General features: G+C 48.1%; 1 protein-coding gene across 1 annotated transcript in view; it reads right to left on the bottom strand.

Moving 5' to 3' along the window:
* Positions 1-2434: 2434 nt before the first annotated feature.
* The window catches only part of LOC119109391 (neuronal acetylcholine receptor subunit alpha-9), an 85871-nt gene continuing 72369 nt past the window's right edge, over positions 2435-15936 (bottom strand). The window contains exon 13 of the mRNA XM_037233006.1: positions 2435-2694. Coding sequence (XP_037088901.1) covers positions 2435-2694 — 260 coding nt within the window. The remainder of the gene's footprint in view (positions 2695-15936) is intronic.

Here is a 15936-nt window from a genome sequence, read left to right as displayed (position 1 = left end):
TCCATGAAGTTTACACGTGCACAGATGTGAGAGCACATCAAATGATTCAGCACTCATGTCAATGGGATAAATGTCTCGAGCTCTCTTCTGATGCATCGTTAGACCGTGTTTAATGACAACCGTAACGCCAGCATTGACTTTTCGAAGCAATGGGGGCGGGACTGTGCATCAGATACGTGCCATTTCATTTGGAATCATTACATCCGTCAAATTCAGGGATCGTGCTTTTTCCACAGCTGTTGGGTGAAGGAAGAATCATAACCAGTCTGAAGGAGCTGTTACTCAAAAAGCATAAATTACGTTTACACTTAAAGTGACGTTATTTTATGTAGGCTCTGAACTACCCGTGCATTTGATATGGCAGTTTGAATCGCAGTGAGGTTTGATAGTCTTGCACGGCACATGGAGTTTCGGGAATCGCGATAAATGCAATGAACTATTAATGAGAAAGTAATGAATAGTACGTCACTGAACCTTACGTGGATGGAGGTCTCATAGATAAACGCAACACTCAACCGACAACCGTGGAAATAATATATTGCAGAAGCGTGACTTGGTGTGACAGCAATGAATAGTGCAACCTTCTTTAATACGAGCGTAGATGGCCGGCTAGGTACCCTTCGCCCGGGTGGGGGGGGGGGGGGGGGGTCAATTTGACCCCCTGAGATCTCGGGAACTAAGAAAGATAGAAAGCACCAAATTTCGAGGGTGTCTTAACCTGTATGTGAACTCACTTACGTCAAAGTTTGAGCTTCCTAGGTTATGACCTTCAGGTCAAATAAGGTCAAACAATATCAAATTCTAGGTTGGTCTCCAAGGTGCCTCCAGAACCTAGGCAACTGTTTCTAAGCAAAAGATCACAAGCCCATTGAAGGTCAGTGACCTTTTTGACCTTTTGAAGGTCATGGTGACCAAAATACTACAAGACTGCTCTGAGTTTTGCATTTGAATAAGCGACAAAGAATACGCTAAGCAGTATGTTCCTAGAACAAGCTGTCGACCCGGGTCATCTTACGTCAAAGGCCTGCTCTGACCTCTAAGAAGTCGATGGCAGATGTATAATGCAGTTCCTTCTATCAATAAATTCAGAATGAGCACCAGAAACTATCCCATACAGGAAGCTCTAGAGTAATAAATGAGGTGGGTTTCGACCTTGGTCCGACCTTCACACCTGACCTCAAGTCAACGTTAATTGCTCATCCAACATTTGTGGTGCCTAAGAAAGCATCTCTGAGATGTATAGCTTCTTCAAACACTCCGTTGTTGTATCAGATTAAACGATTCCCTTGAAACTGCCTTCGCTGAAACCACGGCCTGACTTTGACCTGCCATATGTCAGCGATCTTACAAGGCACATCTACATTTGTTATGTCAAACAATCCACTATTCAATTGTCTACATCGAAGCAAAATTTGGCGCGGCTGCGCCGCACGGTTCGGAAACTATTCTGGAAAAACCTTCGGGGAGGGGGGGGGGGGCAATTTGACCCCTAATTTGACCGCGTGTTAATCTGGTGCTTTCGCACCTTCATGAGCTAATGAGTGGAAGGAAGTGACCATTCTCATTCAAGCATGTTTGTTGTAGCATAAAATATGGCTTTATCACCATGACAGCACTCAGGAACATATTAGCGACAATTCCTAAACAAACAGAGAACATCCCTGCTCGCCCGCTTGAGCAGGCATGAGTACCAATACAAGTTTCCGTAATTCGTTTTCTTCACACGGCGAAAAGATAAACAGAACTCATAAATTTCTTAATTTCTTCGACAGTGAAAAACTGCACCGGCGCCTCAAACCCGTGAGTTGCATTAAGCATGATTCTTCCACTTTTATGGTCTAATTTTTTAAGGTGATGTTGCTGGTAACAGTGCTAACTAGTGGTGTCAGCTGCGCATCGCGCTCGAATGGGGGGTGTGCATGTTACTTCGCACTGGCTGTTGCGCGGACCGCGCTGAGCCGTGCGGTGTGGGCGTGGCTAACACAGGAGACAGTAGCTGACCCATCTTCCGCCATACTGCCTATTTGCTAGACTCCACATGCCGCACATGTCGTGTCGCGTGCCCCGGGGAAGTAAAGTAGCCTCCGCACAACGGGGAAGGTAGCCGGCACGCACGGGTTCTCTTCACAACGGGGAGGGTAGCCGGCACGCACGGGTTCTCTTCACAACAGGGAGGGTAGCCGGCACACGCGGGTTTTGCGGGCGCCCTGCCGCTGAGGAGATCACTTGCCGCAATGCAGATGGCTTTGCGACGCTTTCTACACGGGCGTATCCCAAGCGGGGAGAGACCCATCCGTCTCCCGCAGTGGACACGTCTGGGCGTCCTGGCCGCGCACCGCGCACCGCGCACTCTTCACACGCTACAGCGCCGAAGGACGGCGAACCTCCCGAACCGGTCGCAGCTGTTCGCCGTACCCGCATCGCCGCACATTTGCTAGTTGCAGCTGCCTGGCGGGCCGCGGCAGTACTCGAACTTGCTGACCTCTGGCGAGGACAGCAGGATGGCTACGTTAAAGACGATAGTGATGACGAGGAAGCAGGCGCCGGAGAGCCGGTCGACGACATAGGCGACGAGGCGCCACTCTTCGGCCAGCGCGGCCTTGAGCCCCTCGACATTGTCCTGTTCGCGACGAGCGGCCATGTTTCTCTCTATCCGCTCCAGCACCTCCTGCACACCGTTGGCCGTCTTGACACCTGGCGGCGCACGGGACAGGCCGGTGAGTACGTCGCGTCAGTCGCGCTTGGGACAGGGTCACCAGAAGTGTACAGGGCGCGCCGCGCGCCACCGGCCTGGCCTGGCCTGGAAAGACGACAGCAGACACATCCTGAGTCCTCGAATGCTCCGAGAGAGTTCGACGATGTTGTCTTTACGGATATCAGCTGACTGTTTTGCTTTGCGCACACAGCATGCTCATATGTGAGCACCTAGTTTCAGAGCCCATTCATTACCCGCATCAAGCCCACGCCTGATTCACACATCCGTACTGCAGAGTTTAGCAGTTTGCACTTACTTACAAAAGCAGAAGTCAACATCGAGTTTTCCTGGACATGCGGTTGTGCACGTCATATACAGTTGAGCCCTCTGCTCTTGCTTTGACATTCAGCACTTTTTGCATGTCCCTGGGCTTTAAGGATGAAGATCCTTGGACAATGGACAATGAGGGTTTGTGGCCAAAGCATCCTGAATTGCCCGTAAGATAGTTAGCTTGTGTTAAAATATTTGCTTACACCCCGGCGTAAGCTTAAGCGATGCGAGAAACTCTTTATCAAAGATTGTTTGCGATGGGACGAAGGGAAACACATACAAAAACAGTCCAGGAAATGTCGGAATGGCCAGAGCATATGCAAAGACGACGCCTGGATGTTCTTTTTCCAAAATGTGCACAACTAGCGGTGCCGTCATGGGCGATATTTCATCGCATCTGCATTCGCGGAGGCGGGGCTGCTCACATACATTTCGCCGTCATAACACTTATTTCATTAACGGTTTCTGGTTGGAACGCGGCAATGGGATATAAGTCCAGATCCATGGAATCTATTACTTTACAATATTGTGGGGACTTATTAGAAAAGTTGAGTGTTGTTACGTGCCCCTTTTTTATTGTCCCATGCTGCAAATGTGAGGCATCGTCAATACCGTTATCGTTTCATTAGAGTGGAACAACTCCGAGTCAACACCTGGCTTAATAGCTTAGGTTACCCGTGCAGGGCCGGACCCAGCACGAGAACTTAATAGATACCAGTCTGTTTGGAGGGGGCAGTTCCAAAACGGTGCTAACCACACTACAATCAGGCCAATTGCCCGCATTATTTTCCGCGGTCACGGAGAGGCCACGATTCGGCCTCTTAGGTAGGGCTGACTTCTTTCGTTTGGTACGTAGTGAATCCCGTAATTTGAGCGTTTAAGACTTTTTCCTCATGATCGTGTGCATTTTTACGCATGAACATAATGTAAGCTATTTTCTGTACTCGAGAATACCTGCCACGAACACATTATTTGTATATACAACCGGCTCCTAGCATCCGGAAAATGCATCCAAGGGGAACCGACCGGCTCCTGGCATCAGGAAAATGCAAGATCTGACACACTCCACTTGTCAGAAGTCAGCAAAACGTCCGGAAAAATCGGCCGCCTCTAAGAGAGCTGCTAAATGCCGCCATCCAATTTTCATTTCATTTATTCGCTGGCTTCTAAAGTGGTATAGGCCAGCAAAGCTGCCAGACGCCGTGCGAAACACAGCCATTCCAATAACTAAACACGGGTAGGGCAATCGTTACGAGCGCGGCCGCTGAGCGAATTAATTCCACTTATATAGCGATATGATTTTCTATATGAACTGCTCGGCTCGGCCCCGCCAGTGCGGCCCTCGCGCCATCTTTGCAGCCACTAGTTGCAGCTGCATACCGGCTTCAGTAACATGAGGTGTTATTCATTAAAGCCGTATTGCACAAGGGTTTCAGGATTTTGATACATGGTGTTCAGCCGGACGGCATTTTCCTGCAACATGCGGTCTGATGTCAATGTATCTATGGGACAATGTTGACAAGCGGCGTCAAAGCGGTGTCTGCCCAACGGTTTTGACGATCGGGAAAACGGCAAATCGTATAAAGATATCTGCAGATTGATGTGTAAACCAAGACACGCACTCTGTGCGCAAACGACTTATTAGGCCTTTTTTGGGAGAGAGAGAGAGAGAGAGAGAGAGAGAGAGAGAGAGAGAGAGAGAGAGAGAAGAGGAGAGAGAGAGAGAGAGAGAGAGAGAAGAGGAGAGAGAGAGAGAGAGAGAGAGAGATAGAGAGAAGAGAGAGAGAGAGAGATAGGATAGAGATAGAGCGAGATAAGAGAGAGAGAGAGAGAGAGGAGAGAGCAGAGAGATATAGAGCGAGATCCGATCTATCTAGAGAGAGAGAGATCTCGACTCGAGAGAGCGATCGATCCTATAGAGTCTTGAGGATCTACGAGGCCCACCCCACCCTTATTTCTATACCCACCACCACCCCCACCCACCATCAACTACATCACACATCACTCATAACCACACACACACACACTCCACACCACACCACACACACACACACACACACACACACACACCACACCACACCACACACACACAACACACACACCACACACACACACACACAAAAAACAAACAAACCGTACTGTGCAGGCAATGCACCGGTTATAAACCGCTAAAAAAAACCTACGTCAAGGCTGTCTGGCTCACATGTTCTCTTGTTGGCTGGGAGGGAGCCTGTCAGCTTTTCGGTAACCGGCCTGAAAGACATGCTGTTGCCAAAATCGGGAAATTAGACCAAGAAAAGTATGGAGGTGAATGGTTCATTTCCCTGTGGCAAACAGGTACCTAAAATATTTCCGTCTCCCTCAAAGCTTTCGTCACGTCCACCGCGGCCGCAAGCCACAAGTGATACAGTAGCTTCGCCGAATGAAGTTATCAGGCTTTGCCATGCCTAAAGCCAGCCAATGATCAAACAAATCTTTTGTAAGAGAGTGGTCCTTACACATCAGGGCGCTTCTGATTGACAAAGCCAGTGCATTAATTAACACGCGCCCGGGTGGCCGGCTGGATACCCTTTGCTCGGGTGGGGGTCAGTTTGACCCCGCTACGGTCTCGGAAACTAAGAAAGCTACAGACACCAAATATACAGGGTGTGTAGACCTGTGCGTGAACTCACTTAGGTCAAAGTTTCAGGTTCCTAGGTCATGATCTTCAGGTCAAATAAGGTCAAACAAGGTCCAATTCAAGGAATGTCTCTCAAGTGCCCCTAGATCCTATATAACTGTATCTAAACAAAAGGTCACATGCTCATTTAAGGTCAGTGACCTTCTTGTACCTTTTGAAGGTCATGGTGACCAAAATCATACAAGATCGCTCTGAGTGTTGCATTTCAATAAGCGACAAAGATTATGTTAGGCGGTATGTTTCTACAAACAAAATATTGACCCGGACCATTTTAGTTCAATGACCTATTCTGATCTTTAACAAGTCCATGGAAGATGCATAATGCGATTCCTGCTATCAATAAATTCGAAATGAGCATCGGAAGCTTTCTCATACAGCAAGCCCTAGCGTAATAAAACAGGTTGTTTTTTAACTTGGTCTGGCCTTCATACCTGACCTTAGGTCAATGTAATTTGCTTATTCAACTGTTGTGTTTCCTAAGAAACCATCTCAGAGATGTATGGCTTCGCCTAACACTCCGTTGTTAGGCGAAGCCAAACGATTCCCCAGAAATTGACTTCGCTCAAACCATGGTCTGACTTTGACCTGCCATAGGTCAGCAACATTACAAGGTACATCTAGATTTTGATCCCAAGCGGTCCGCTATTCAATTGTCTACAGCTATGCAGAACGCAACCCGACGCATCGACGCAAAGGTATGCATCATCATCTTAGCTCTCTGGACATATTTGCTTTCGGACATTCGCACCAATGGTGTCGTTGCGATGTTCAGCGCACTAAGGGAGACGAAATTTAGCTAATCCGCCCATTTGATACAACAGTATTCATAGCCTTGTTACTCGTAGAATAAATAGAATAGAGAGAAAGGTGTGATATTTCGGCTACATGCCTTTATCAAAACAAATTGTCCTCTGTGCCGTTTATTCTAGAAGGAATAAGTCTATTAACACCGTCTTACCCATATGCATAACGTTTCTCGCACGTGCGCTTAAAAACTTACGTAATTTTAGACGACCATATATCGAATTATGGATTCACTCTCTTGCCGAACCATATATGTGCAATAAGCATAACTACGGAGTGACGACAAAAAACACAGAAGTTCCTCAAGCTGGTCGTTAGCAGACATTGTTTGCAATCAGTCCAGTTTGTGCAACTGACAACAGAACGCGCGAGAGATCTGTGAGGGAAGAACGCAGGAATCAGGTGAGTGAAGATGCTATAGACCGACACAGTTTTCGACGCTAGGTTTTTTCATAAGCTACCGCGCGGTGCGAATGGAATTCTTTCCATTTACAAAGTTGCCCTGTAATGCAAGTCATCTAGTTTTGCCCTGGAAAGGGCTAGTTACCTAAACTATTCAAACAGTTTCCTCGGGCTAGCGCAAATCATGGGTAAACATTGCAAACTTGTGCTCCATTATAAGTGAAATCAGAATATGCTTGGCTGCAACCAATGCCTGAAGTAAAAAATATTGGGTGTTACCGTGAGTTCAGGTATTGTTAAGCAGGGATGTTACATCAAAATGAATGTAAAAATCCATGCGCAGGACATGACTATTAAAGTCCACCCCAAGGTTGCCGATAACCAACGGGTTCCTGGACAATGTATGAGCTGATCAGCTTGCTGGACTGCTAGCGTGGATGGACGTAAAACGTCTTTCTCGCAACGTGCCAGCCGGGGAAACCGTCCAAATCATGCTGGACGACGTTTACAACCACACGAGCCTACCTCGCCTGAAAATACATGTTGCATCAACTGGCGTCAGGGTTTCGTCAAGTAGTTTCGAGGACCACACGGAAAATTCTGCCATCAAGGCGATGACGTCATGATGGCGGCCCTGGCCTTATACAGCCTTGTCCCTGGCGGCCTGCTCACCAACAGCTGCACGCAGCGCATTGAGAATCAAACATCCAACAGACAGGGGTTCTGAGACCAAGTAGCTGCTGCCGCTTCAATGCCATCATTTTCTGCAGTCACGAGGAATATGAGCCAAGTAAAACAACAAACACAAACAAGGCCAATGTCTCTCAAGGTTCATCGCAGGATTTAACACAGACGCCGGACTCAGTGACTCAGTATCTCGATCTTAACATCGATAGGCAGAGAGTCACGCTCAGGACGCCGGCCCACTGCAGTCTGCGAGCGAACACAACACTGAATGGTGCTAGTGGATGTCCTCAGAGCTGACACACTGGCACCATCCGATCTGTCGCTAGACAAAACGTCAAATACTGTTCCAACTGAACTTCCTTGCACAAAGGGCCGCGATGATGCATTTTCAAGACGTTGAGGTGGCAAGGTGGGACTGATCTGAGGTGGCCCGGAGGCACTGTCAGCAGGTGGGTCGAAAGCCAGGTGTCATCGGTGTCTTGTAAGAACCACATGTCCCCGTCCTACCGATTTAAGAGTGGACGAGCTGAAGCAAACCATGAGCATCAATGTTAGACCCACGGCACAGGAACCATCGAAACGGTGTAATGCCTCCGCTAGTGAACCCTTGCCCACTGAAGATATTTAAAACCTCCATTGCGACGTCACCTGACGACCAAAAGGTCGCCTCAGTGGTTCCACTGCTGTGGCGGGCGGCTAGGCGGTCGCCGAAAGCTCTGTAGCGGATCCTCATTTGTTTAGACGCTCATGAGGTTGTGCAGAGTCCACTTCGGGTCGTACCCTCTTTTAAATTTGTAACCAACAGCTTAACATTATTTGCAAAAAAAAGTTCAGTCAAACGCAGACAATGCACCATTCCTCTACTCTGGCCATCTTCGCAATCTGGCAAACCTTCAGGACCGCATCAGTTTTACCTTGAACAAGACTCGACGATCATTAATTCAAAACACTTTAAAAATAAGTCCCACATAACTGACCCCGCCTCAGTCGCGTCATGACAGAATACCGTCCGCCAACATTTCACTGTTCATCGTGGTAACGCGACGTTACATACCTTGTCCAGTGCTAACATTATCGGAGTCGTGGCCGCGGTTTGAGCTTCAGGCGCCATATTCATCTAAGATGCGACGCGCTAACACAATTTTAGCAGGCTCATGCGAACCATTACGCCGGTGATCAGAATAAGTAAAGAAATGGATCATTGTAAGTCTCGTATTTCATCACATGCAGCGGTTTGAGGTGGTTGTAATGCGACTCAGCACAAATTCGCTCAGTAGGAAATAAGTCGTGATGCCAGAGTTCCTAAAATGCTACCGGCGATATAGCCATATCACGTTCGTCCTGAAACAGCCCATATAACTGACAGGAGATCAACTCGTGGCTGAAGGGAACACAACATTGCTACATGGAGTTTTACACAGCGAGCAAGCGCATGCCAGTTTGAAACGTCATATCCAGCACCGCGCTGACCGGGCAGTCCGGGATGCTCCGACATCGTCGGCTGAACTCCTTAACACAGGATAGAGTAGGAAGAGCTGTGGCAGTCTTTTCTACTCTCCGTAATACCACAACTAATGTGGACAGGACTAATATTCTTATAGCTGCAAATAGCTCAAGTCTTGAGCTACATAAATACTGATTAAATCTGGGAGAAAACGCCTTTGTCTTTTGGTGAATGACCTCCAAATGAAGCCCTTTCAAACAATACAGCAGCCCCACCTTGGGGTAAATTGCATCAAATGACGGGGTAAGTTGTATTAATGTTTCTTTCGCAGCGAGTAGGCTAAGTAGGTGAGAGTAAATGAGCAGGAGGAATGTGGTACGGAAGGTGAACAAAATACGCCCGTCTCTGCTAGACTGCAACTTGTCATGATTGCGACACAACATATTTCTGCCTCTTTTTTAATCAGCCAGTGCTTTCTAACAATTACTGCCTTCTTGGCTTTGTTTGCTCAGGTGCGATTTATACACATGGGTACTATAAATGTAAACTTATTTTCTAGATAACAAATGTCACGGCAATCATGTCCGCCAATCACTGGTAGTACATCAATGACATTATTGACAGCAAATCTGTCACAGACATCGCTGTCGGTGCATTGTATCACGGATGCAACCTGTCCCACGCACAGCTGATAGATGTACCGCCCGACATCCTGGAAGAAACATCGCGACACCCCAAAACCTTGAAAAGCAGAATGTTTTGCGGCACGTGGGGCACCTGTACTTTCTCCCACAAAGTAAAATATTCTGATGTGTATAAGCCTGTTTGTGGCACTTGTGGCCTGGTTAGGTCGTGGACCTTAGACACAAATTCCACCGATCGCGATCGATCGCTAAAACTTTCAACGATATGGAAAAGCCTGTTTGTGGCACTCCCCCAAGACGCTCGCACCACGCAGCCGGAAGAACAGTGAGAGGCGGAGCGTGCTGCTGTACGTCAGCCGGGCAACTCAAACACAAAGTCTAGTTTCCATACGATTCAACATGCATCATTATACTGTAGGTAAGTAGAGATTAAATATCAGGCAGATCACAAGCTGCCTAAGTAAACTGTACGCTTCTCAGAACTATAAACCATAGGTTGAACCAAACTGTAAACCATAAGCTGCTCAGTTTGCATACTACTTGAACGGCCAGCAAGTTGACAAACAGCCTGGCTTTCTACATTACCACTACCTCAATACGTAAATTTTATGTCTACTTATCGTTATGATATCTATTTTATGATGCATCTATCATCGGCCTGGCATATTTTTGTGCTTGTCCTAAATGATGTTTTCAAATCACATCATGTTATCATAATCATTATCGCTGTCATTTGTTGTTATTGCCACTCCTCGTGTGAGGCTGTCGGGCGCGTGCAGCCTGACCTCTGACCCCGGCATGGTCGCCGCTGTCGGACAGAGTCTGGAGCATTCCGCTGGGCGGGCCGAGCACCCTGGCCGCCAAGTCTTCCAGGTCGCGCTGCGAGATCCTCCCGTCGTCGTGGAGCGGCCGCCCAGTCCGGGGTCGCGCCTGGAAGTAGTCCGCGCTCTCCTGCTCACAACACACACAACCCAGCACACCCACAACACTGCGGGCAGCCGTCTGCACGGAACACGAAGCATTTGTGTGTTCTAGCACACGTAACTCCTGTGGTCAAAGGGCCGGTCCGTGTACACTATTCTGACAACACTGGCCTGATGTAAAGGAGAATCGTCCCACGGGCAGCGCAGCGTTAGACGGGACAGCCGGCACGGTTCAGCAAGGCCCCAACCGCTGATGCTTTCCCGTTTGCCCCTGGTCTCTGTCCACTCGTTTCTAACATGTTTGACTGTTAACAGCAAACACAAATTATCGCATTGAGACAATGCCGTTGCCGAAGCTTCCTTACCTTACCTCACCTTACCTCCAGTCACGTGTGTGGTCACAAAGCATTTGCCACACCACTGACATCGAACACACACACACATACACACACACACACACACACACACACACACACACATACGCACGCACGCACGCACGCACACGCACGCAAGCACACACACACACACATACACACATACACGCACACTCACGCATGGACGCGCGCGCACACACACGCATACACGCACACGCACGCACGCGCGCACACACGTGCACGCGCACGCGCACACGCACGCGCACACGCAAGTGCACCGCACATGGTATTCTGCGTCTTGATGGCTGATGACCTGCATACTGTACAGCGTGGAGTAGCTCTTACAGGCTAACTCAGATGTGCCACCACTAGATTTCAAGGAAGAAATATTGCGTATCAGTTTAAGTTGGGCGGTGAAAAACAAATAACAACTGCCAAAAATTGTATCCATAACGAGCGTAAGTGTATTCGGTTCCATAACCGGAACACGGAAGACACTGAAGTGACACGGAAGTTTGACACGGAAGTCATTACAAGTTCGTGCGAAACATAATTTTTGTTTGAGTATAATTACATTGATTCTACGTGTACAATACGAAGCAAATGCATACCTAAAACACAGCTGCTCAGTAGCAGCACAAGGCCCTACCCAATAATCCATTACTGAATGCCACATCTTACGTGAAAAACCGCTACCACAGCTACGATGCATGCCTGGTAAGCAAGCTATGTACACTTTTTATCCCCTGTATAAAATCACCATCTATAAGCAGCTTTAGAAATGTCTCGATCGTTTCCCCTCGAGTTCGGGGGGCGGACGTCACCTTTAATCCATAAAAAAAACGGTTGACGGAGAATTTCAACATCGTTATTCGCCATAAGCCCTGCCCACTCCTTCGGCAGCTCTAAATACGGCAGGTGGCCGAGAGGTCTACCGCCTCTCCGACCCATATAAGAGCTACCTTCTATTTCATGTCGCATGCACGCAAGCAACCAAAGTGAAGACCTGCAACAATGCTGTACTTCATCATCCAGCGTGTTTTCCAGGAACTTCATTTCCTCTTTGCCAATGAACCCCAATCGGAAAACCTGCGCCCAGCTACTCACCACAAGCAAGGAGTTAAGCATCAGCATCGAGAAGCGTCACTTTCTCATCGTCTACTGCCAACAAGGCCCGCTGGAAACTAGCCGGGATCTGCTGCCAACAATAACCACTGGAAACTGGCTGGGATCTACTGCTAACAAGCTTTGCTTGGAAAGTGGCCGGGATCTGCCGCCAACAGGGCCTCCTGGAAAGTGGCCGGGATCTGCTGGCTAACAAGGCTTACTGGAAACTGGGCCGGGATCTGCTGCCAACAGGGCCTCCTGGAAACTGGCCGGGATCTGCTGCTAACAAGGCATGTGCCAAACGTTGTCAGACATGCTAAAATTGGTCAGTGCTAAAGAAGGCTCATGGCCAAAACATATCGTGCACGTGATTGATTCCCTCTGTCCCGGCGTCGTTAGCATCGTCCCAATGGTACCAGTTGTTTAGAGCGCCTGCGTTGTGAACGCGTACGCACTCTGTGTTGGGCTCGGATCTCAAGGGCGGCGGGCGTTTTTCGGTAAGGGACCTTTATCTTCGCGCCTGTTCTCAAAAGCTACGTGGTCACGTGACCCGCCAATCATAGACCGGGGAGAAGGTCACGCCTGGGGCCAGGGGTCGGCGGTGAGTCAATGGTGGTCCGGGCGGCCGCCGAGAAGGTAAGCCACTCTCGTTGATATTCGCGACGTAGCTGGGCTCCTCATCCCTCCGCTCCCTTTGGGCTCCGACTCCGGTCCTTCTACTCTCCGCTGTCGGTTTGCGCGACGTCAGCATGTCCTCGTCAACATTGCTTTAACGATATTGACACATCTTTAGTGGCCGTTGTTAACGACGATTGCTGGCCTCTCCTGGGGATTATAGCCGCCGTGTACCCTTCCGAACATGTTCTAGCGATGTGGGAAATTTGGATGACTTCATGCCATATGCTCCGTGATTACTATAACCCAGTTTGGTTTAAACGCCTCTAGTCTACTAAAGATTAATCTAGCCCGCCCATCATAACAATATGTTGATTCCCCTTCTCCTGTAAGATGTGCCTACTTATCACTCCTATACGGCATGTAAGCCGCAACCATCAAGATGACCTTCGACACTGTTCGCATTCCGTCAATCCAGCGGACTGACGATTGACGATTGTTTTCTGGTAAATAAATTTGGACGGTACTGGAGCGTATTGGTTTTACCTGATAAAAGTCCGCCAGTCACGTACATGACGGGCACAGCGGGAAGCAGGCAAGACAATTATAAAAAAAAGCGATATACGAAATGTTACGATGTAGCTTTTTCGTGAAAGAGTGAATAAAAGGCAAGCTTTTATTAGTTGTAGTGGCTTTGCGAACACGGGTTTTTCAACCTTGTCACAGTCCGCAAAATGGCCTTGCCAGGTGTCGCCGTTCGCGGTCGCCAAGGTTACCTCCACAGGCCGTGCTGGTGTGAACTGGGCTATTTTTGCCTGTGGCAATGACCATGACACCAAACAATCACATGATAGGCTTTCATCGGAACTGCTAAAAAGGGAGCACATCTACAACTGGGTTCACCCCACATGCCAATGGTGGCCATAATAACTGATTGTCGACACACACTTTTGTAGCTGTGTAAGCTCGACACCTCTTGTGAGCTTGGGTAAACAGGAAAATACCTGTACAAAGGAGCTCATGTGTGTCCTATTTCCGAGCTGAACACTTCTGAGGCCTCCATACGCAATGACACTGGCATACGCCACTCATCATCGATAATTAACTTAATTTGGCACAAATTGCGTTCATTCCACCGAGCAATGTTCCAAGCTTGCGCTGGCGATCCTACTACGAACTCCAGCCTGGTCGTTCCAACAATGCCTTTATCGATCTTTTAACCAAGCGTCCATAACGAGTACTTTGAACAAAATAAAATAAATGAGGTCGGCTGTCTCAGGAGCGTTCAGACGATGGTGTGTACAATGCTTCATGCGGATGAACGCCGCACGTAAGTGGGAAAAGGAAGAAATTCGCACTAACATTTATATTAAGGCTTCCTAAAACACGGAGAGGCTCATTGTTGCCAGCGCTCGGGGTTCTTGATATGTTAATCGATGGACGCAGACAGCTGATGAAGTAAAGGCACTGCTGATGCGCTGGAAGCAGGCATAGCAGGAAGTTGGGACGGCCTTCCACTGCACTGCACAAGATACTACATCCCCGACACTAATCGCACCCGTCTAACGCGAAGGAATGCCCATAACAAGGAGGCACGTATTTCTATTATGACGTCATCAACTTGCGGTACATTACTGTACATCGACTTGCGGCTCTGCTGTTAAGATAGCCCTAAACCAGAGGAGACATCGAGAGCTACTATATGGCCATGGCAACAAGACAAATGAAGCTTGAGTAGCTGTTTCCTTAGAAATCGTTCCCATGGACAGGCCTCCGATGATACTCCGTTCCACGAAGTCCTGCACTTCTGGGCGAAAATTACGTCATGGCAACAACGTAACGCTGGTGGCACTGGTGCACAATTTCACGTGCATTACTACTGTGACTGCGCTACTGCGTGAATGAAAAGCAACCTACTTTTACAAAGGTAAGAGCATGCGACACTCACACGGGGAAAAGCACGAGGATTCACCTCAACAGGGACAAACTACATTCGCCTGCGTACACTGAAAAAGAATGAGAATATGACGAGAAGATAACTTTCTTGCCTTTTATGGACTGTTCATACGGGCATTTTCTTAAGTATACCGGGCGCGCGTGTATAGCTCCCAGCTCTGAGTCACGTCTCTGCCTACGTCATACTTTTGTTGAATACGTCATACTTTACGTCAGCCGTGACCTTTGCTAAGAGGACATGCTTTCCTTTCTCTTCCCGTTTGGTCAAGCCGGAAATACTTTTAGAAAGGAGAAATGCAAAGAATTTCGTCAACATGTTTGAATGCCTGTCACAAAACCCACCCACATTGACCGTACGTACACACGATAACCGGTGACTCATTCATTGGAGCCTTCTTGTTTACCTAAATATTGAAGATGCTTTAAGCGAGCATGTGAACCTTAGGTATGACTTACATTGTGACGAATACATCTTCTTGAATCTCAGTTTGAGTACCGCTTTTGAGCAGTTTGATAAGCATCACGCGTCATACCCTCCTCATGACGTCATCATTTTTAGTCGCTACCGACTCGCGTAGAAAAACCGTATGAACAGACCATTAATCGACGGGCATTGTGACGCACGATGCGAAGCGAAGCAAGGACTCTAAGCTAACTTCTACCAAGGACATAACGTACAATGCAACGCCATGGATTTACTTTGCACTGCCATTGACTGGTCCCCACGCCTCCTAAAAGACATTGACCCATTGTGAGACCTGAAAGGCGGGTCGTGAGCGTACCTGTACAAACACTAAACAACCGACTGGCGACGGCATTCAATTATTCAGTCGACGGCATTGTGGGAGGAGCGTCGATGATGATGAATTTATGATGATTTTTAGGTGTTTTGGGACGTGTCGCCTGTGTAGCATGGCTTTTTGTGCCCATAACCAGCTTATTTTTGGCTTACGCATACATGACGTTAACTATCTGAGCGACGCAATCGCGCGGCCCACGGACCCACGACCTTCGACAACCCAGGGCTTCCATCAAGGAACTGAGGCTATCAAAATTGTTTTGAGTTAAATGTGTAGAAAGCTGAGGTATATTCCACTGGCTCAAACGGTATTTTTGCAATGAATTTCATTTTGGCATTAACACTGGCCCAATAAGGGGCGAGCACCCACTGGAAGCTCTACATTGTTGCGTTTTAAAATTATGTGAGTTGTTCAGTGCATTAGTGAGGAACATTATTCGCATAGATAAGACAGTAGTAATAGCCTATTCCTCGGT

The sequence above is a fragment of the Pollicipes pollicipes genome, unplaced genomic scaffold (genome assembly GCF_011947565.3).
Source record: "Pollicipes pollicipes isolate AB1234 unplaced genomic scaffold, Ppol_2.1 Scaffold_7231;HRSCAF=8579_pilon_pilon_pilon, whole genome shotgun sequence".
In the NCBI taxonomy this organism is placed as follows: domain Eukaryota; kingdom Metazoa; phylum Arthropoda; class Thecostraca; order Pollicipedomorpha; family Pollicipedidae; genus Pollicipes; species Pollicipes pollicipes.
Note: the sequence above shows the minus strand (reverse complement) of the source record. Positions and strands in the feature narration are given on the sequence as shown.